The sequence below is a fragment of the Rhinolophus sinicus genome, linkage group LG10, assembly GCF_036562045.2.
Source record: "Rhinolophus sinicus isolate RSC01 linkage group LG10, ASM3656204v1, whole genome shotgun sequence".
Lineage (NCBI taxonomy): Eukaryota > Metazoa > Chordata > Mammalia > Chiroptera > Rhinolophidae > Rhinolophus > Rhinolophus sinicus.
The window spans coordinates 14,552,748-14,574,787 of record NC_133759.1 but is presented as its reverse complement, the minus strand read 5'-3'; the positions used below and the strand labels follow the sequence as shown (position 1 = coordinate 14,574,787).

The window sequence follows — 22,040 nt, the reverse complement described above, 5'->3', positions numbered from 1 at the left end:
GACAAATTATAGAAATCAAGCATTATAATTCCTCTTAAATGCAATCATCAAATTAAAAACTAAAACATTTAACCAATTCTAACTGAAGCTACTGAATTTGAAAAGCACCTCCCAAAGCAGTTTTATTATTCTGCTGAAATCACAGAAGGGGAAAAGTATGTATCTTAATAAGAAAAAGAAATAACAAGTGGCTGGGACATCGACACACAAAAACACAAAAGAACAAAAAGGGAGAGGATTCCCATTATTTTAAAATGCCAGGAGGAAAACAGAATTTGGATAATATGCTTCTTGCCATAAATGGAAAAACTAAGACAACTAACTTCACATGTAATTTGGTATTTCAAAAGGTTATGTATCTGCATTTAGAATTCACAAATTCTACCTGCTTTCACCAGGCTAGTTTCAATTCAATTACTCTCAAAAATGAAGACAAGTAACATAAATCCACAAAAAGAAAAAGTAATTTATTTTCCTCTATTAAATGGTTTTTTAAGTCATTTACAGAGAGTGAGAGTTAAGTGAGGCAGGTCCATGGGAGAAGAGAAGAAGAGCCAAAGAGAGGTGAGGGGTGAGTGTGGGTTCTGAGCTCCCAGGGATGTGGATGAGTGAGTGCCCTGGGGATCACTAAGAGATGGCCTTCCTGATAACTCTCATGTCATCAACACAAAATTAACATTAGACGCCTTTGATAAACACACCAAAACAGTGGGTAGGATCCCTTCTCAACAAACTTAACTCCATACTTATAATAAAAAATGAGAACCTCAAGAGGAAAAACCACATTTAAAGAAAAACAGAGGGGTGGCCGAATGGCTCAGTTGGTTAGAGCGTGAGCTCTTAACAACAGGGTTGCTGGTTTGATTCCCACATGGGCCAGTGAGCTGCGCCCTCCACAACTAGATTGAAGGACAACGATTTGGAGCTCATGGGCTCTGGAGAAACACACTGTTCTCCAATATTCCCCAATTAAAAAAATTTTTTTGTAAAAATTTAAAAAAGAAAAGAAAAGAAAAACAGAAATGGCATGCAAGGTGGCAGGCACAGAAGAATGATAAATGCTTTTAAAGATTTCTTGGTGGCCCCCACTGCTTCCCATTCCTAAAACGCTGCCAACATTGGCAACTCAGAGTCCCTCCACCAGAAGGAATCTCAACTCAGCACCAGCCAACCTTCACCTGTTTCTCTATAAGGTGTCTTGACAATTTCTCATTTTCATTTAGCCACCTCAGAATTGTATCTACCTGAGTGAAGCTCAAGCTTCTTATTCCGCAAGAATCATGTCCCAGAGACAGCGTTCATTACATTGCAAAGAATAATGGTACTTTGTAATTTTTGCCCATTTCTTAACATATCTTTAGGAAAGAATGTGTTTAGGAATAAAAGATAATACAAAAGCTTCTGTACTTAAAAGGGGAAATGCTTATACAATACATGGTATTAATTAAGACTGCCTTTATGTTTCATGTTTGTAAAACTTTAGGGTACAGTCAAATATAAAGAGACAAGTAAACTCTTCGTGGTATTTTAACTCCTTTTGCTCCCAATACATACCCGCTCTTATCCCTTAATGCATTTTTTTCCAAAGCTAAGTATTCCCCCAGTTCATGTACATACCTCAATAAGCTCATCTCTTTGTCGAAGGCCTTCTTTAAGTTCATTCATTTTATGCTGCAGCACACTACACATATGTTTCTGCCTTTCTAGCTCCTGTTATTAAACAAATGAGAGGGTTTACACACACAATGGCACACAACAAACGGGAATACAGTCTCATAATAAAAAGGCAGAGTGTGACCGCCAGAAACACACCTGAACTGTCAATGCATAGCAATTTAGAAAAATTCAGTAGTTTATGGAAGGGTTCAAAAAATTCAAATTTTTCATCTCATAAGATTATATGTATCGGGTGGCCGGATGGCTCAGTTGGTTAGAGCACGAGCTCTGAACAACAGAGTTGCCGGTTCGATTCCCACATGGGTCACTGAGATGTGCCCTCCACAACTAGATTGAAGACAATGAGCTGCTGCTGAGCTTCCAAAGGGGCGGCCAGATGGTTTAGTTGGTTAGAGAGCGAGCTCTCAACAAGGTTGCCAGTTCAACTAAAGATTGAAAATGGCAACTGGACTTGGAGCTGAGCTGCGCCCTCCACAATTAGATTGAAGGACAATGACTTGGAGCTGATGGGCCCTGGAGAAGCACACTGTTCCCCAATATACCCCCAATAAAAATTTTTTTAAACACTTTAAAAAAATTATATGTATCTAGAAAACCCAAATTTATCAAAGGCAAAATTACTAGGAACAATGAGATGACTTAGCAAAGTTACAGATTATAAAATTAACATACAAAATTCAGCAATTTTCATAGATATAAACAAAATCGAGAGAAAATATAAACACAATATCAAAAAATAAAAAAAACACACATGTAAACTTATAAGATATATCCAAAATCTGTATGAGGAAAATTATGTAAAATATTCCTGGAAGACAGAGAAGTAGGAGACAACAAATGGGAAGGTATACAAATCCATTACCAAGATGGTAATCTTCTTGGATAAAAAGATTTAATACCACAAGAGCGTCAGTTCTCCCCAAAATTAATCCATACCGTTACTGCAGACCAAATAAAAATACCATCAGGTTGTTTTTTTTCTCATCAGGGTAAGACAAGTTGGTTATAAAGTTTATAGAAAAACATAAGAAAAAAAAAGAGACGGAAAACATACTCAAAAAGAAGAAAGCCTTACTAGATATTAAAACATATTAGGCCTATATGATGAAAACAATGTTGTAATGACTCATGAATACAGACCAAGGGAGCAGAACAGAACATCCAAAGATAGACCCAATTCATATACAAATATATTAAACAATGACATAACAAAAAGGGCATCTCAAATCAATAAGAAAAAATACTTTTAAATTAGTGATGATGGGATACCTGGATATCCATACAGAAAAATAAAATTGGAACCAAACTTCATACCATATACCAGGACAATTTCCAAATGGATCAGAAGTGTTCAGAAAGAAAAGAGAGAGAAAGGGAAGTGGAGAGAGGGAGGGTGGGTGGAAGGAAACTGTTAATAGTACTAGAGAAAAGGTGAGTGAATTCTTATAACCAAGGAATGGGGGGAAAACATTACTAAAAGTGACTCAAAAATCTACAAGCAAGAAAGAGAAGGGGGTAATAAATTAGACTAAATAAAAATAAAAACTTTTGAATGGCAAAAGACACTGTAAACAAAGTAAAAAGACAAATGACAAACTGAAAAAAAAAAATTCACAACTTATATCAGACAAAAAATTACCATCTCTCCATTACAGAGATCCTCTAAAATTAGAAAGGAAAAAAACAACACTCCATATAGAAAAAGTTGCTAAAGAAAAGGACAGTTCACAGAAGAGAAAAAGAAAACGAGAAATATCTATAACTATGAAAAGATGATCATACTAAAAGAAATATAAATTAAAACTGTATTTCTCATTAAAACACTAGTAAAAGTCCAAAAACTTGACAACATTTTTGGGAAAGTACTATGGGGAAGAAAACAGGTCCTACCATGTATTTTGGTAGGAATACAAAATTATATAACCCCTACAAAGGGAATTCAGCAGTATCTAGCAGAATTGCTACACCTTTTGGCTCAGCAAACCCACTTTAATAACTCCCAAAGATATGAAAACGCAAAAAGACCTATGCATATGTAGTACGTCATTTCTGCAGGACTACTTTTAACAGCAAAAGACTGCAAACAACTCAAATTGTCCACTAATAGGGAACTGGTGGAATAATCTATAGTACATCCACACGATGGAATAAATATACAGTGATAAAAAAGAATGAGGCAGATCTCTACATACTACAATCATATGGTGATTAAATCAAGGTGCGTAAGAGTATTTACAGTATGCTACCATTTTCTAAGAAAGGAAGAATACAAATACAGATATTTGCATATATTTTTTGAATGGCAAGATATATCTATACTATATCTATATCTACATATCTATATCCATCTATCCATCTATACTTCTTAGGCTAAAAATTGGAAGAATAAACCAGTTAATTTAAAAATTCCCTTAAGGAAGGAGGAAATAGGAATGAAGAGACAGTGGTAAAAGAAAGATTGAGTTCTTTGAATATATATTTTTGTTGTTGATTAGACTTCAGACATATGTAAATATTTTCCATAATTGTAAAACAAAAGTAAAAACTCTAGAGTCATGAACATGAACTAGAACTATCATCAGCATAAACTCTTAAGACATTTTGACTTTAAAAACTTTTGTTACTTTTAAAAACAATGGTTGGACTATACATAGCCTAGCAGCAAAATAACAACCAAACAGAACACAACAAAAAATGTTCAACTATTTTCAGTAATTATATTGTTGGTGGTAACATTGGTATTGCTATTCTGGATACTGTGGTATAAAGCAACGAGAATAGAACATAACATAATTACTATCATCTCCAGTGACTTTGAGAACTGGGAATGGTAGTGTGGGAAAAAGGATATATACATATATAAGACAGATGAGGTTAAGTAAAAAGCTAGAACTATCATGAGCATAAACTCATGACATTTTGACTTTAAAAACTTTTGTTTTTAAATTATTTTTTAAATATTCCACATACATGTTTCCCTGATACATCCACTAAAAAGGCCTATAAAGTGATGAACTTGGTGGCCAGACCACCCCTAGCACCCACACTGCTCCACCAAAAAAGAACCAGGGTTCCTTGGACAAATGGCTGATTCCAGGTCTGGATGAGGAAATGTACCAGATGAGCATGGAACATCTTCCTGCGCTAAAGAGCTAAGAAGATATCAAAAACAACTAGACTCATGTCAAAATTACTTGGGAACCAACCTAAAAGGTTCACATTACTTAAAGGTTGGACAATAAAATCAGTAAGAAAAAAAGCTGTAATGGATTGAAATCATCAACTGCTTGAATTCTTGACTTCATAATGGTATTTTTTAAAAACCAAATAATGGATGACTATGGTAAGATCCTAAACAACCAATTCTTTATTTTGAAAACTTGTAAATAAAGAATCAAGCCTTTATCTCCCCTTTCTTATGTAAAGTGTCTCATCTGAGTAATAAGAGATGAGGGGACATTTATCTTTAAAGATGGTCTTGTGCTAATAAATAAAGCACAAGAAAGTGGAAAGACAAACTATGGAATGGGAAAAGATATTTGCAAATCATCTGTCTGATAAGAGACTTATATCTAAACTATATAAACTCTTATAACTCAGTAATAAAAAGACAATCCAATTTAAAAATTGGCAAAGGACTTAAATAGATATTTCTCCAAGAAAGATATTCAAATAGTCAATAAGCATATGAAAACATGTACTCAAAATCATTAGTCATCAGAAAAATGCAAATCAAAACCACACCTGCTATAACAGACTAGAGGAAAAGTCAGAATATAACAAGTGTTGATGAAGCTGTGGAGAAATCAGAACTTGCATACACTGCCAGTGGGAATATGAAATGGTGCAGCCAGAAAAGGTCTGGCATTCCAAAATGGTTAAACATAGAGTTGCCATATGACCCAGCAATTCTACTCCTAGAAACAACAATGTATGTCCACACAAAAACTTATACACAGACGTTTATCTTAGCATTAGTCAACATAGACAAAAAGTAGAAAAAGTGCATGAGAAGGATGTGATTGGTACCACACATCTTCCTCATCAGAACCTAATTGCTACCTACAGTGACGATGGACTCCTAAAACTCTGGAAACCCTAATTCAACCTTTCTCTTTTTAAACTAGCTTGACAGTATGTACTTAAATGAAGACATATTCATGTGTGGCTTTTTTTTTTTTTTTGCCAGTTTTTCTGAGTAAATTGAATTAGCCACAAAAATAATTTTGTGAAATTTCATATTTAAGTAGTAGTTACCAACTTTTTTATATGTTTCTGAGGTATTCGTTTGTTTCTAATTGGAAGTCACTTAATGTTTTCAGTAATCTTTTCCTTGAAGAGTGAAACCCTGACATTCCTAGAAAAACTGTAGTCTTTTGATTATTTGAAATGCTGATTAAAATGTGCCTCCATGCAGTAAAATTTATAAATGAGGAACTATCCCATATTCAGTGGCTGTTGGCTGTTCCATCTTGTTTTTTTTAGATGTTAAACTTTATGCCTTTCTGGAGAAAAGAATAAAAACCAATGCCCATCAATGCACAAATGAATAAACAAAATGTGGTGAATGCATTAAATGGAATATTATTAGGCCATAAAAAGGAATGAAATACTACTGCTTCATAGTACAACATGGATGAACCTTGAAAATATAAGAGAAAGAAGCCAATCACAAAAGCCCACATTTTATACCATTTCGCTGAAATGAAAGTCTAAATTAGGAAAATCTATACAGACAGAAAGTACTGTAGATTAGTGGTTACTTAGGGCTGCAGGTGGCAGGAGACAGAGAAATGACAGCTAAAGGGTGTAGGGTTGCTTCTTGACATGGTGAAAATAGTCTAAAATTGGCTGTGGTGATGGTTACACATATCAGTGAATATACAAAAAATCCCACCGAATTATACACTTTAAACAGATGAATCGCATGATATGTAAATTATCTCAATAAAGCTGTTTTAAAATAATAAAAGAAAAGAAAATAGAGCAGTAATAACAAAATTAGACTATCCCACTTTGCAACCCCTAATCAACTAACAGATCTAAGCATCCAGCTACAACGTCAGTGAGAGACAGCCATACATCTGGGCCTCCTGAAAGAAAATAACTTATGACGTAGATTTGCCAAAAATACTAAATCTATATTTGATTTAGCCTCTAAACCTAACTACCTATTTAAAGGAAATATAAAGGAAAAAAGAATACGTTAAAGAGTCCATGGGAATAAAACAGCAAAATCCCTAAGACTGCCAGAAACTGGTAAGACAGGCAATCCAGTTTCTTCTTTCTTTCTTTTTTTATTAAGTATTGGGGTAAAATGGGTTAGTAAAATTACATAGGTTTCAAGTGTACAATTCTATAATATATCATTTATATATCACATTGGGTGTTCACTACCCAGAGTCAGTTCTCCTTCCATCACCATATATTTGATCCCCTTTCTCCTCTTCTACCACCTCCCTCTACCTTTACCCTCTGGTAACCACTAAACTGTTGTCTGTGTCTATGAGTTTTTGTTTCTTTGTCTTGTTCCTTCGTTGTTTTCAGTTTTACATCCCACATATAAGTAAAGTCATATGGTTCTTGACTTTTTCTGCCTGACTTATTTTGCTTAGATATCCAGTTTCGTCAACACATAAATTGAAAGAAAGAAAAAAAAAAGAGATGAAAGGAAACCTATAAATAAACAGAGTTAAAAGACATGAAAACTAATTCCAATGTGTGGAACTTACCTGGATCCCCGTTTTTATTAAGTATAAAAAAGAAAAATATTTTGTTTGTCTGTTTGTTTTTAAAAAAATCTTTTGTAACATATGAGACAATTAAAAATTTAACAATGATTGGAGCTGTAGTATAAAGGAATTATTCTTCATTTTTCAGATGTGAAATGGTCTTATGGTTACATTTTAGAGAGATAAGATTCCATGTTGTTTATAGAGTTATACCTAAATTCACATTAAAATATGAGATGGTGAGGACTTGCTTCAAATGAGTGGAGGAAGTGCAAAATTGGCCATGGGTTGATGTTTGTTGGGAGTAGGTGATGGGTTTAGGAAGCTCATTATACTCTTCTATTTTTTCATATGTTTAAAATCTGTAATAAAACTTTTTTTAATCACATAATCTTAAAAAAGAGCAGAATTTGCTAATAAAATGAATAGCTATTAAGAAAAGAAGAATATACTTGAGACACTACTAATCAGGCATTTTTGTCCCTAAGGTAGGTATAGAAGATACAATTATAATCCCAACAGGAAGCACTAAAGACATTTTGAAAAACTGCATTAGTATCATCATTATTTTAATTGAATGATCCTTCTCTACCTTCACCATCTGCTGCTATAATGAAACATACAGAGTGCCTGACCTCTTTGTATGGCTGTGACCATGAGCATTCTACTGCATGAGGCAGTACGTACTCGTATCTAGAAGAAGAGCTCAGGGTGAAGGTATGTTACTGAGAGACACCATCACAAAGTCTTCGGCATCAGAGTACCTTAAACAGATTGACAGGGTATTTGAAGCTTACAGATTTTTCAAATTTCAAAAGCACAAGATTTAAAAAAACGAAAATAAAAATAACACAACTCTATATATACTAAGACATCTCTGTACCTTAGAAAATGATAGAAGAAAAAAATGGTTAAAATAGTTATGCGGGTTTTTTATTTTTTTATTTTATTTTAAAAATGCTCAAGGACATTTTAGAAGATGGAAAGGTAAGAACTCATTTTAGTTCTGATCATTAAATACGTAGCATGAGACTTTCTTCTAATCTGCTAGAAGGACCAGAAATCGATATGAAAAATGTGTGGGAAAGCAAAAAAGGAGTCCAAGGACTCTAGGTAAAGTATGATGGCTCAGAATAGCCAAAATTTGCCCGAGGAAAGACTCAAAGAGGCCACCACTTATTGCCATTAAATCATACTCTTCAACTGGCTACTGTCATCCAAAATGAAAACACCCGGAAGCTTCTTTTTCACCTATCTACATACAAGTCTTCTTATCCTAACTTTCTTTTTGAAAAGGCTATTTTTAGAGTAGTTTTAGGTTCACAGCAAAGGTAAGTGGCAAGCACAGAGTTTGAAAATAACCCCTGCCCCCACATAGGAACAGCCATCCCCACTCAACACCCCAGCCCAGAGCCAGAGTGGTACATTGGTTACAATCAGTGTACCTATACTGTCACATCATTATCACCCAAAGTCCATAGTTTACATTAGGGTTCATTCTTAGTGCTGTACATTCTATGGGCTTTGATAAATGTATTACGAGTCCACCATTACAGTATTGTACAAAATAGTATCACTGCCCTAAAAATCCTCTGCACTCCACCTATGCACTCCCTCCTTCCCACAAACTCTTGGCAAACACTTCCTAACACTTTTTAAATATTACTAAAACAGACTGGAATGAGCATTTTCAGTCCTCAAAGAAAGAAAGCCCTATAGAGTCTACAGTATTAACGCTGGTCCCTTAGAGGTTGTATTAACAGTTCCTCTCCCCATTATTATGTACAAACTCAGATTGTTATTGTTTCTAACAATTCACCAATGCACAGTTCCTAAATTATTTTCTGGGTTCTTTATTTTTGCAATGTAGTGGCAACTCATTTTTCGGCAGTAATAATCATTTATCCTCTGTTTGGACTGATATCAACCCTTTAAAAAGAGGGCGGCCCAATGGCTCAGTTGGTTAGAGTGCGAGCTCTTAATAACAAGGTTGCCTGTTCAATTCCCACATGGCATGGTGGGCTGTGCCCCCTGCAACTACAGATTGAAAATGGTGACTGGACTTGGAGCTGAGCTGCGCCCTCCACAACTAGATTGAAGGACAACGACTTGGAGCTGATGGACCCTGGAGAAAAACACTGTTCCCCAATATTCCCCAATAAACCTTTTTTAAGAAGTCCGAATCCAATAAGCTTTTAAGAGAACCCAATTTGTTTTTTGCAGTTGTCAAAGAGCAAATCTGGACCTTGGGCAGCGGCTTTAATTTTCCATCTGCACATTTTAATAATATAGTTTACAAACCTCTAAAGAAAACATCTGTTGATTTCTGACCCACATCTCCAAACTGCTGTTTCTAAATTACTGATTAAAAACTTCTCTCCAATCATTTAGAAAACACTTTCTCTTGAGAAATGGGGGTGGAAGGGAGTGTAAAAAAGAAAAAAAAAAAAGAAAAATTAATCATCACACTGAAAGTCTTTGGAGCTTTGTGGAGTTCCAGCCAGTTAAAACAGGAAGAAATAAGTAATTCACTTATTAAGTGTTCCAATTAAGAGATACAAAATAAAGATAAAACTTGAATTGTATTCTATTTTCAGAAACTAAGAGGTCACAACTTTTCCTTAATAAACGATAAAAATTTTAAAAGAAAAATATTTTAGGACCTGTTTAATCTTATGTTTTGCCAACTTCCTACCAATTGGTTTTAACTAAAACATCCAGGTATGCTGCATTCTTCCATTAAGTCCAGTACTTTTTAAATGGGAAGCTTTAATTTTCTGACCCAAGAGAAAGGCGTGATACAAGGTGAACAATTTACCTTTGATTTTTCTGCATTTTCTCTATAAAATTCCGCCATCTGCTCCTCCTGTTCTTCAATAACATCCTTGAGGGTGTCTACCTGGTAGATCAAATTGTTCTTCTCATTGTCTAACTGTGCATTGGAAACCATGGCTTTCTTGTATTTTTCTTCCACTTCAGACAAAGATTCCTAAATGAAAGTCAAAGTCATCAGCCTGATATCTAAGATATGTTCATTGCCTATATACAACATGTAATAGGAAACTACAGCACTGGCACAAACACATGAAGATGCACTTTTGCAAAATACAAGCAGTTTGGGGAACTCCTTGTTTAGTAACATGCACATAAGACAGAAAGATGGTAATAAGCCAATAATGCATTATAAGAACTTTATGTGCTGTCTGCTATCCAAGGGAACAAAATCAAGCAGCATGGTAGCCTCTGAACGATGAAAAGGTGAGCAGACGACATGTATTTTTAAGAGTCATAAAATGATGCATCATCAACATTTTCAGAAATGTTACTCCTGTAGTTTTTAATAATTTGTTTGGTATTCAGAATGCAACGAGACAACAGAATACAGCCTCACTTTACACAAATAAACTTCCTACTCATTTGAATTTTGCTACTTCCTGGATGTTTGTTTTCAGTACTTTCCTGGTCTAATGTAAATGTATAAACATGTTTTTCTAGCAATTATTCAAATTTAGTCATTTTTAAATAAGCAATACAAAATGATTATTTAAAAAAGAGCTACCACAAAATGCCTGAAATTTTATCTACTTCTATGTTTTCTGCCTAAAAGAGCTTACAAGTCTGTTTTTTAGTAACAATATCTAGTTTGATAGCTTACTACTAACGACTTTTTTTTTTTTTTTTTTTTTTTTTTAACGACTAACTTTTTTTAAAGCTAAAAGGAAAGACATTTCACATACCATAGTTCCCTGAAAATAAGACCGGGTCTTACATTAACTTTTGCTCCAAAAGACGCATTAGGGCTTATTTTATATTACAAGCATCCTGAAAAATCATGCTATGGCTTATTTCCCGGTTAGGTCTTATTTTCGGGGAAACACGGTAGAAAAAAGTCATCAATGCTGGAAATAAATTTTTAAAATATTAATACAAATATTTATCAAACCAAGATCACTGATATAGAAATGAGAGGCCAGAGCAGTTACATTTATGATCACTTGATTTTTGACAAGGGTGCCCCAGACAACTCAGTGGGAAAAGAACAATTTTTTTTCAACAAATGGTGTTGGGACAACTGAATATACACATGCAAAAGGATGAAGTTGGATCCTTTTCTCACACCATACACAAAAATTAATTCAAAATGGACCAGAGACCCAAATGTAAGATTTAAAACTATAAAAGTCTTCAAAGAAAACATAGCAGTAAATCTTCATGTGCTTGGAGTAGGAAATGGTTTCTTACATACAAAACCGAAAGCACTATCAACAAAAGGAAAAACAGACTTCATCAAAATAAAAAAATTTTGTGCTACAAGCAATACCATCAAGAAATTGAAACGACAACTCAGAGAATGGGAGAAAATATTTGTAAATCTTCTATCTCATAAGGAGCTTGTATCCAGAACATATAAAGAACTCCTACAACTCAATAATAAAAAAGACACATAATTCAATTTAAAACTGACAAGGACTTGAATAAATATTTCTCTAAAGAGAATATACAAACGGCCAATACACACAGGAAAATATGCTCATCATTAGTAATTAGGGAAGTGCACATCGAAACCACAGTGAGATACCACTTCAGACCTACTAGGATAGCTATAATCTATAAAAAAAAGGGAAAAGAAACAAAGTGTCGGTGAGGATGTGGAAAAACTAGAACCCTCATACATTGCTGGTAAGAATGTAATATAGTGCAGCTACATTGGAAAACAGGTAACTCCTCAAAATGTTAAACACAGAATTACCATATGACCCAATGAAAAGTTATGTCTATACACAGACTTGTACACAAGTGTTCATAGCAGCATTATTCATAATAGCCAAAAATTGGAAACAACCCAAATGTCTATCAACTGACAAATGGATAAACAAAATGTGGTAAATCCTTCTGATGGAATATTACCTAGACATAAAATACAGAGAGAGAGAGAGAGAGAGAGAGAGAGAGAGAGAGACAGAGAGACAGAGAGAGAGAGAGAGAGAGAGAGAGAGAGAGAGAGAGAGAGAGAAAGAGGTACACGTCACAACATGGATGAATGTTGAAACCATTATGTTAAGTGAAAGCTCAGTCACAAACGACAACATACTGTACGATTCCATTTATATGAAATGTCCAGAATAGGCAAATCCACAGAGACAGAAAGTAGATTAGCGGTTATCCAGGGCTGAGTGTGGGAGTGAGAGACGAATGGGGAATGACTGCTAATTTTATGGGGTTTCTTTTGGGGATAATGGAAATGTTCTAAAATTGGGTTGTGGTGACGGTTATACTACTGTGTAGCTATGCTAAAAATCATTGAATTTTGTACACTGTAAATTTTATGGTACGCAAATTATGTCAATAAAGATACACACATTTGCATACACTTCATAATGTTTCACAAACTAGGATTGTATTAACAAGCAACGTTTATACTAGAATTGGGAACAAATACAACCCAAAGAAAGAATATAAGCAAAGTCAATTGTATAATGATTTTAAATAGTAGTATCGTAACACAATGCAAAATGTAGAATGAATTCGATCCATCTTAGAAGCTAATAGCATTAAAAAAATCCTCCTCACAACTCAGTCCCATATAAAATGGAGCATAACTGCATGAACACGAGAATCAAACCTAGTGCAAGCAGTAGCTGCAAAGACATAATATATAACACAATAAACTTGACATAAAGTTTATGTAATGCACTCGCCCTTTAAACAACAGACCACAGACGACTGTTTTAAATTTAAGTATCAAGGCAGTTTTAGTGATTTTAATCTAGCTTATATAGTGATACCCATTAGGAATTAGTTGTACTTAAGTCCGTCTAGGGCAGTGGTTTTCAAAGTGTGGGGTCTGAACTAACAGCAACAGCATTATTGGGAACCAGGTAAAAATGCAAATTTTCAACCCCATCCCAGACCCACAATCTGTGGGTCCAGCAATCTGTGTTTTAACAAGAGTGGGGAAAATCACCAAAAGGCAGACATACTTAATCAAAAATAATGTCATAAACAATGACCCAGCATCCTTTTTAAATAGGATACAGATACATCACACCACCATGCTTTATAATCAATCAGATCTTTTTTTAAAAAATGATTTTTCTCCCATTTAAAAATCATTTCAAGGATAAATATTAACCCGAAGTCAGGTTCAGTTATACACTGACCATGAATTAAGAAAAAGGATCTTATCTGTTCAAAGTCTCAAATAGATTTAATCTGTTCTTTTGTATCCTTCAAAGAATGTAATAAATGGTAGATCTAAAAGGTGAGAATAAAAATAAAATAAATAAAATAAAAAGCAAGTAAGAATGCCCCTGAATCGCTTGCTTTCCTGATACATGAGACTTTAATATGAGTGTATTTAATGTATTGGATTCAGTCCCTTGATCAAAGATATTTCCCAAAGTCACATCTCTAAAACCTTAAAAGGGGGATTAAGTTCTGAAGATTAGAGCAGTAAGACTAAACGAGCACATAGCATCCTAACTCTGTAATTCTCGTGATGTTTCCTGACAATCTCACACTGCCACTCAGAAGCTTCCAGGCTTCCCTCACAGGCACTCTCCATAGGACTTCCTACCTTTTTTGGTCCTGAGTCTCACCTGTAAGTTTCTCATGGACAACAATCACCTGCCTGGAGGTTTGGCTGGGAGCTGGGCGACTTCAAATCGCACCAAGGAGGCTGATGAAAGGGATGCCCATTAGCTTCATTGGGTACAGCCTGAGTCACCTTTCTGAATGTTTTGCTTATGCGTTTTCAGAGGCCTGATAGTATTTCTATTTCAAATAGGGACATGTGTGTGTCCAGAGGAACTTTTAGTTTCCTCATATTAGGCTTGAATTTCGTAATAAAAACATGGAGAAGAGTGTGATAGCCAAGTGCCATTTGTAACCAAAATGTCTACCTCACATGGAGACCTGTATTAAAACTGGTAGTCATCCTTGCTCAGAAAAGATAAGGCCCATTTAAATGTATCGCCAAATTCTTTAAGGCACTGAATCTGTGTAACCCTTTTTAACGAAAGGTTAAAAAAAAAAAGAAAAAGAAAACACAGGCTTCAGGGTCCTTCTTCCAGAGGGAATATTTGTAATAAAGCTCTCTTAGATGCTTCTTCCTCCTGTCTTTAATATTGATTGAATTTGGTGACAGAAATAGGCAATACTCTCTTATTTACCTTGGAAGAATTTTAAGGTCTGATTCTCAATTAAAAAGTATCCTTAGAATACTTTTTTAGGTGTTTGCCCAATTCAATTTTATATGGCTAAGACACAAGAGACATTCAAGTATTTTACAAGGTTTAAAAACTGTAAGGTATAAAATATTTTACCAAATATTCCAAAAGCGATATACTAAACATTTAAACATAAGCAGAGATCGAAAGTTCGCCTTCCCTATGCATTGCAGGTTAAGCACATGCTTGAAAGACAAACACTGTTAGTGAAGCTATGTGCAGTGGGGTTAACAGAACTCGTGAAGCCACCATTACCAGCACTTCTGCGTACAGACAGCATGCTTGGGCTGAGGAATGGGCCCTGATACCTTGAGTTCTTTAAGCCCCTGCATGTATCTCCCTTCTACATCCTGTATCTGGTCCTTAAGGTCATAGATATCCTGCGGGACATAGGAATGAACCATTGCATAAAACCACACATAAACATAGCTTCAGTGTCAAAAGAGTCAGATGAAAATGTGACCTTGCTTTTGTATATTCTAGACCAAAGGCAGAAAAATCAAAGTACACATATGTAACTGCCACTCCCAACCACTAAAAGGGGCAAACCGATCAGCTGATAGCGGGACTGGGGAAGGTCTGGAGTAATCAAACTAACGTGTTAAATATTTTCTTGGCATTAACTCCTGTTGAAACAGCATTAGCAAATGGGGGCGGGACTGTATATGAAAAAAAGCTACATAAATTATAACATTTTTAACACACAACTTTTAAAATTTTATAAATCATTTAAATAATTGAGCACAAGGCTTCACCTAGAACTAGTAAAATATGTAGTAAAATAATTATAGGCAGCAAATTTTACTGACTCATGCAGAAGTTTTAAAAAATATAATAAATGGATATGGACAAAGTTGTCTTTCAATAATTTGGTTACTGACCACAATTAATTTGCGAGAAAGGATGTAAAGGGAGGGAAGTTAAACCCAAACATTTTAAACACAAAGTCAAACGAGAGACTACCCTGAGAACACCATTTAAATAATGAGAAAAGCATTTGTTCCAAATGTTACCATAATCCTTGTTTAAAAAGTAAAGCCGGTCAAATTTTAAATGTAAAATATTGTTTCCCTGCTACATAAGGTCTATTCTGGATGTTTGATTTATGTGGGAAATAACTGCCACAAGGCCCTAAATACAATTCTGCAATAACAGGCAGATCAATCATCCAAAGCCGATTGTACACAATTTCTGTATTACATTTCCCTTGCCCCCTTCATTCCCTCTTTGGTAGGTTTGTCTGTCTTTTACTCATTGATTCATTCAACAGACATTTGTTGAGGACCTACGAGGAGCCAGATGCCAGGATACAAAAATCTCCTTTCGCTAAAGGAAGTCATTCTCTCAGAGAAGAAATACAGGGCAAGCACAAGCTAAGTCTGAGGCTATGTCCTCCTGCCTTTTGTCCCCCCTAGAAAACAGCACCTAGAGGTACGAGTTTTGTTACCCAACTTTGTACTCCCAGCACTTATGCCTGGTACTTAGTAAGAGTAAATACTGACACCGTCCAAGTCATGGCCATGCTGACCTGGGGCAGCTCTCCTCTGCCACCACTGCCACTGTTCCAAACCTCTCCACCCTGTCCTAACCCCCAACCCACTTTCACTGGCTCCCCATTGCACAAGTCAGACTCCGGCTCCACCCTGCCTACACTCGTGCTCTGTCACCACCTGCTCCGACCTCCTCCTCTACTCAGCCAGTGAGAGGGAACCTCCAAATCAGGCCACCCCATCCATCTTAGCTCATCCTCTCACTCACTCGGGGATTTTGCTCTGTCTGTTGCCCCTCTCGTTCCTCAGCCTTCATATTCTCTCTCTACTGGCTCAATCCAACCAATGAAAATAATAATCCTGCCTTTAGAAGAAAACAAAAACCTTCTCTTAACCCTCTATCTCTCTCCGCTACTGACAAACCAACTTCCTATCCTCCAGTATTCTCTTCAGGGCACGTTTTTTACATTTTCTTCTCCCATCACAGTTTTGACTTGCTCATCTCATCCTCATTGGTCAATCACAGAGTTACTGTCCTCGCCTCCAGTGCTTCCTCCAAACTGTGGTCCTTTAGGAATGCAACTCAGAAAGTATGTCTTCCCCTATTTCACACCCCACAATTGAGTCAGGGTAAAACTGAATTCATTTTAGGTTGCCAAACAAGATGCTTGGCGATTGGGCCAATCACTACTTCTCCAGCCGTCCCTGTCACCCACCACTACTCACTTCTCATCCCATCCTCTGGCAAGTGCACTATACAGATAACTTTCTGGTTCTCTGAATGAATTTCTCTCAGGGGGAAGAAAGCCTTCCCCCTTCAACTTCTCTTCCTGGTTAAGTTTTGTTCTTCCTTCAAACCTTAGCTCACAGTTTTTCTCCTTTGAAAAGCCTTTGGTTATCTCGTCTCCTAGTCCAATTTAGATGATGCTTCTCTGAACTCCCTTAACAGCCCTGGTCTTGCTACTACCATTATATCATACCACTTGGTTTTACTAGTTTGTATCAGCTGATCTTCCCTATGAAACAATGAACTCCTGAAGTCCAAAGTGTGTTTTACTGCCTAAATCTCTAGGACCAAAGGTTCAGTAAATGTTGAATGAATGAATGAATGAATGAATGAATGAATGAATGAAATTTTTATTACTGCCCTTCTCCCATTGCTCACAAATAGTAGGTTCAGCAAACAGACATTTAAATAAATACATTTTTAAAATCCCCATCTTTCAAATAAAAGGGTTGATAAGAATGGAGACACAACTAATGGTAAAATAAACTTTTCATTACTCAGGTATTTCTGTTATCCCAAATATTATTTTATTTGTCTTACCATGAAAAATTGAGAGATAACTGTACTCAAGCAGCCAAATAATACCATAATGGCTCACAAGACTAATAATTCCCAGTCTGTTTCCTTGTTCATCCACATATTTTCCATTTAAAATATGACCAATTATTTCTGAGAGAATTACTTTTATACACATTCAAAAGGCTTTTTTTCGTTTCGTTTTGTTTTTTTGCCATTTTTAAATTAGCAGAACTCATTCCAATATCATCAAAAGTTCAGGAAAGAGAATAGAAAACAGAATTAACTAATCGCCTTCCTTTCAGACCGAAGTCACATTCTTGAACTGTAATCACAATTTTTTTTTTTAAAGAATTCATACTCCTTTTCTTTCTACTGCGTCACATTAAATGTTAAATAGTTCCAGGAGACTACTACACTACCAAGAAGCCAAAACATTGTTTTTTAAAAAGCACACCAAAAATTTCAGTTTACCCGCAATTCACTTAATGAGGTGTCTGGATCTACTAAGCTGCTGGTGTCTCCGCTTCCTCGTCTAGATGAGTTTCCACTTAGAGGTGTTGTTGCTGAGGCAGAATTTCGAGATGAAGGCTAGAGGAAAAAAAACATAACACTCCTAAGTCTTGTTTCTTTAAAAATATGTTCGCTATGGAAACTAACAATGGGGCAGGGCGGTGAAGGAGATCTAATAATACAGTGTAGATGAGAAGTTACCAAGTGCAACCTGCAGGCAATTCAGATTGGCTTTGGGGAGGGGGTACCCAGAGAAGGGCTCAGGCACTAGAAGCATGACTTCGTTCACTCAAACGCTTTATTGGAACCTAGAATTCGTAAGAATGAAGAAGGAAGTAGTTTTGTGTGAGAGTTATTTGTTTTCTAAGTTTATCTTTGCTGTACTGTAAACAACACTGGGGTGAGTACATCAGATTAATTTAAAAAGTTTTAGAACTTTGTAATTGATATGCTAATTAGCAGACCCCCTATTTAGTTCCTGAAGCTGCTTCTTTAGGATCTTTTCTTTTTCTAATACTTTGTTGATAAAGTTAGAGATACTATTTGCAGCTGAGAGCAACAACACCCTGTATCACTATGAATTTAGACAGCTCTTCCTGTAATTGATTTAAATGGGAGCTTGTGCTATTGGATTAATAAATGGCATAGATCTGAGCTGTCCAATAATAGCTCCTGGCACTGAGTACTTGTCATGTAATTAGTCCAAGTTGAGATTTTTTTTTTTTATGTGTAAAATACACACCAGATTTCGAAGGTTTAGTGCAGAAAAAAAGAATGTAAAATATCTCAATAAATTTTCATATTGATTATGCTGAAATATTTTGGATATTTGGGTTAAATAAAATATATTCTTTAAATTAATTTTACTTGTTTCTTTCTACTGTTTTAATGTGGCTACTAGAAAATTTTAAATTATGTTATGTAGCTTACATTTGTGGCTTGCACTATATTTCTATTGGACAGAACTGGTATATCTTTTTTGGGTATAGCATAAAATTAATCCTGATAATCTCTCTAAGAGGAGTTTCCAAAAACAATTCTAGAAGAAAGTTAGAGACTTTGACACAAAGCAACTCCCAGAAAGGAGTTATTTTGCTTAAAAAAAAAAACCAAAACACACACACACACACACACACACACACACACACACACACACACACATATATATCTTAAGGGGAAAAATATAAGAGTTTGTCACCACTATTCTTAAAGACACTTCATTTACAATGTTTATGGCTTCTTCTCAGGATCAAATTCTAAAGAAATGAAAATCAAAACAACAGCCAAAAGCTTAAGAGGTGACATTCAGGGAAATAAAATGCAGTGTCTCCTCTCTTCCCAGTGCTTCACATGATTCAACCTCCGAAGAATTTGGGGGGTCAAGGACAGGAAATGGATGAGGAGAGGAAGAATATCTCCATCAGTTCAATTGCAGTAAAACAAAGAATGAAATAGTAGTGGAAAGTAAGCTTAATTGACCTTGAGAATTTAATTCCCTTAGGACTTTATATACTCACTCTTGTATAAATTTCGGCATACTGTTTGTCAGATTTTTCATCCAACTAGAAAAGAACAGAGATAAAAATCAGGAAAGATGCTTAGGCATGTTGATTTTTTTAGGGGGAAAGAGTGACCTCATTTCAGTTCTCCAAATTCAATTGATGTTTTGAACCTAGAAGTAAACATACTAAAGCTGAATAAAAGTTAAAATACGTAAGACAAAATGTCAAGAATTTTAATTCTTACCCTAAGGAAGACATGAAGTAATAACCAAGCTGTCCTTTAACAAAAGTTTCGAGCTTTTAGAGAGATTTTCTTTTCTTGGTATTTGAACATATTAAGGAAAACAAACTATACATAAACTTAAGTTTTAGCATTGCAAATGTTAGCACTTAAAAAAGACTTGTACACTTCAAAAAGAAAAGTCTGATAAAACCTAAAGCCAAAAAAATTTTGTTATCTAAACATTTTTAAGACACAGGACATGTAGATAAGACTAGTATACTTAGCCACAAAAAATTCAGATTGGTATGTTAAATATATCATCAATTTTCCCCCACATCATTAAGGATTCCGTTGTTTGTCTTTTTTGTTTTGTTGGGTTTTTTTTTTTTTTTAAGTAATACATGCACACGTATCAAAGAAGAAAAAACAAAAAACATGAAACAGCACAAGATTATGAGAAATAAGCTTCTCTCCCTACCACATCATATCCTGACCTTCAATGTTTACTGCAAGGGCAACCAACTCCCAAGTCTTTAAAGAATTCTAATAGTGTCTCAAATATATTCTATATCTTTTTTCCCTTATCAAGTGTCAGTGATTAGAAAAAGTACTTCATTTTTCTTCATGGCCAACTGTCACTCCCGGACCCCATGATATATTTAACTGACTTACTGTCTGATCTCTCTCTTTAATTTAAACCCTATGTCTGTGTTCTTTTCTGTATTCCTAACATCAAAAGCACCTGGTATATAGGACTCAAAATTTGTTGGATTAAGGAATAAATGACTCATACCCCATCTGTACCTATAGACTGACCTCTATTTTAACAGCTGCATATATCTCCTATTATCTGGACATACCATAACTGAGTTATCCTAGCTTCTGCTGATAGGCCTTAAGGTTCTTTTAGTTAAACAATGTTTCAAAAACAGAGGTTCCTTAAAGGTCTAGTCCAAAACCCTGACTTTAGCTAAGGAAAGAGAAATTTGAAGGTGAGAGATTTTGCTGAAGGTTGAACGACTACTAAATGTCAGAGCTGGAACCATATCTCAGTTTTATGAATTTATGCCCTAGTATTCATATTATTCATCTGTATATACTGTCCCAATTACCATTAGGGAAAAAAGTCACACAGAGATTTAACTAAATGAAAATATACCCAGACTCCAATTACTAGACCAACCCTCTAGAGATTTGAAAACCTTCCTCAGTTAATTATTAAAACACAAAACGTCATTATCTCTGGCTCTATTCAGATCACTCTAACTTCCTCATATTTGAAAGTTTTTCTGTTCTTTTTCATTATTCATATTTATCACATTCATGTTCTCGTAAATAACTTACACTATGAGCCACTATATCGGTAACATAAGTATACTATATTAGACTTTGAACTCTTTTTGCTACATCTTGCTGTAATGCTCTAAAAAAGGTATTGATTTTAGTTCACACTGATTTTCTTAAACCATATATGAAATGTTTTGTAACAATCAGGCAATGAAAGTAGTTTCTATATTGGCAATTTTTGCCATAAAAAGGAATAATCTTCCATTGCATCTATACTACTAAAATACATTACCTCATATTTAATGTGTTATTCTTCAGAGTTAAAGAAATACTACATCTGAATAAACTGCCTTATTTTCCTCAGAGTATCTTCCAACTCTCTTCTACTAATGAGTTAAAGAGAAAAACAGCATTCAGAAACATTCTTCTAGGTCTATTTGAAATTCTGTCTCATGTCCCCCTCCCACAAAAATGACCCCCGAACCTACCCATTTTTTGATAGACAGTCAGCTTGGAATAATCTTACATTTCAGAGGTTGCATCACTGAACTAGTCCATGGCAATGTTGACTCTACTGCTTTCTCTCTCTTCTGACAGATCCCGATTGTCGCAACCCAAACTGTCCATGTGCCAAGCCTCAGGGATTGTTACGCCAGCAAAAAAAATGCCTAGAGCAGCCATGCCGCAGTCCAGTTATTTTGGCTGCAGTGACTTGGCCAGAGACTCTTCAGTTCTCACTTCTGAGCCTTTGTGTTACATTATGTGCTATTTTCCACTGAGACAAAAAACTAGTTGAAACCTGGTATTCTAAAAGCCCCAGTGCTCTAAAAGCCAGGGGGTCTACATTGATACATTGCAACTATAAGCTAATGTTCGTAATGATGACCCAAAGAGTCTGCCAGATCCTGAAATGACTTTTTAAATATAATAAAATGTAATCATGTTTAATATATATTAAGGTATAAAATAGGGACAAGTTGAAACGGGTACAAACCTTCAACTGTAAGATGAATAAGGTCTGAAGACCTAATGTAAAACATGGTAAATATAGCTGATTTAAAAAATCACATGTAAATAACATGGA

General features: G+C 35.3%; 1 protein-coding gene across 23 annotated transcripts in view; it reads right to left on the bottom strand.

Moving 5' to 3' along the window:
* Positions 1 to 22,040, bottom strand: part of LRRFIP2 (LRR binding FLII interacting protein 2) — a 102,416-nt gene that overhangs the window by 18,668 nt on the left and 61,708 nt on the right. For 16 of the 23 annotated variants that reach the window (XM_019727639.2, XM_019727646.2, XM_019727648.2 and 13 more), the window contains 5 exons: positions 19,462 to 19,506; positions 17,906 to 18,022; positions 14,947 to 15,018; positions 10,228 to 10,398; positions 1,618 to 1,710 (listed from right to left, as the gene is read on the bottom strand). In XM_019727639.2, the coding sequence (XP_019583198.2) occupies positions 1,618 to 1,710; positions 10,228 to 10,398; positions 14,947 to 15,018; positions 17,906 to 18,022; positions 19,462 to 19,506 (498 nt within the window). The remainder of the gene's footprint in view (positions 1 to 1,617; positions 1,711 to 10,227; positions 10,399 to 14,946; positions 15,019 to 17,905; positions 18,023 to 19,461; positions 19,507 to 22,040) is intronic. The other 7 variants (XM_019727645.2, XM_074312620.1, XM_074312621.1 and 4 more) reach the window with 1 other exon arrangement.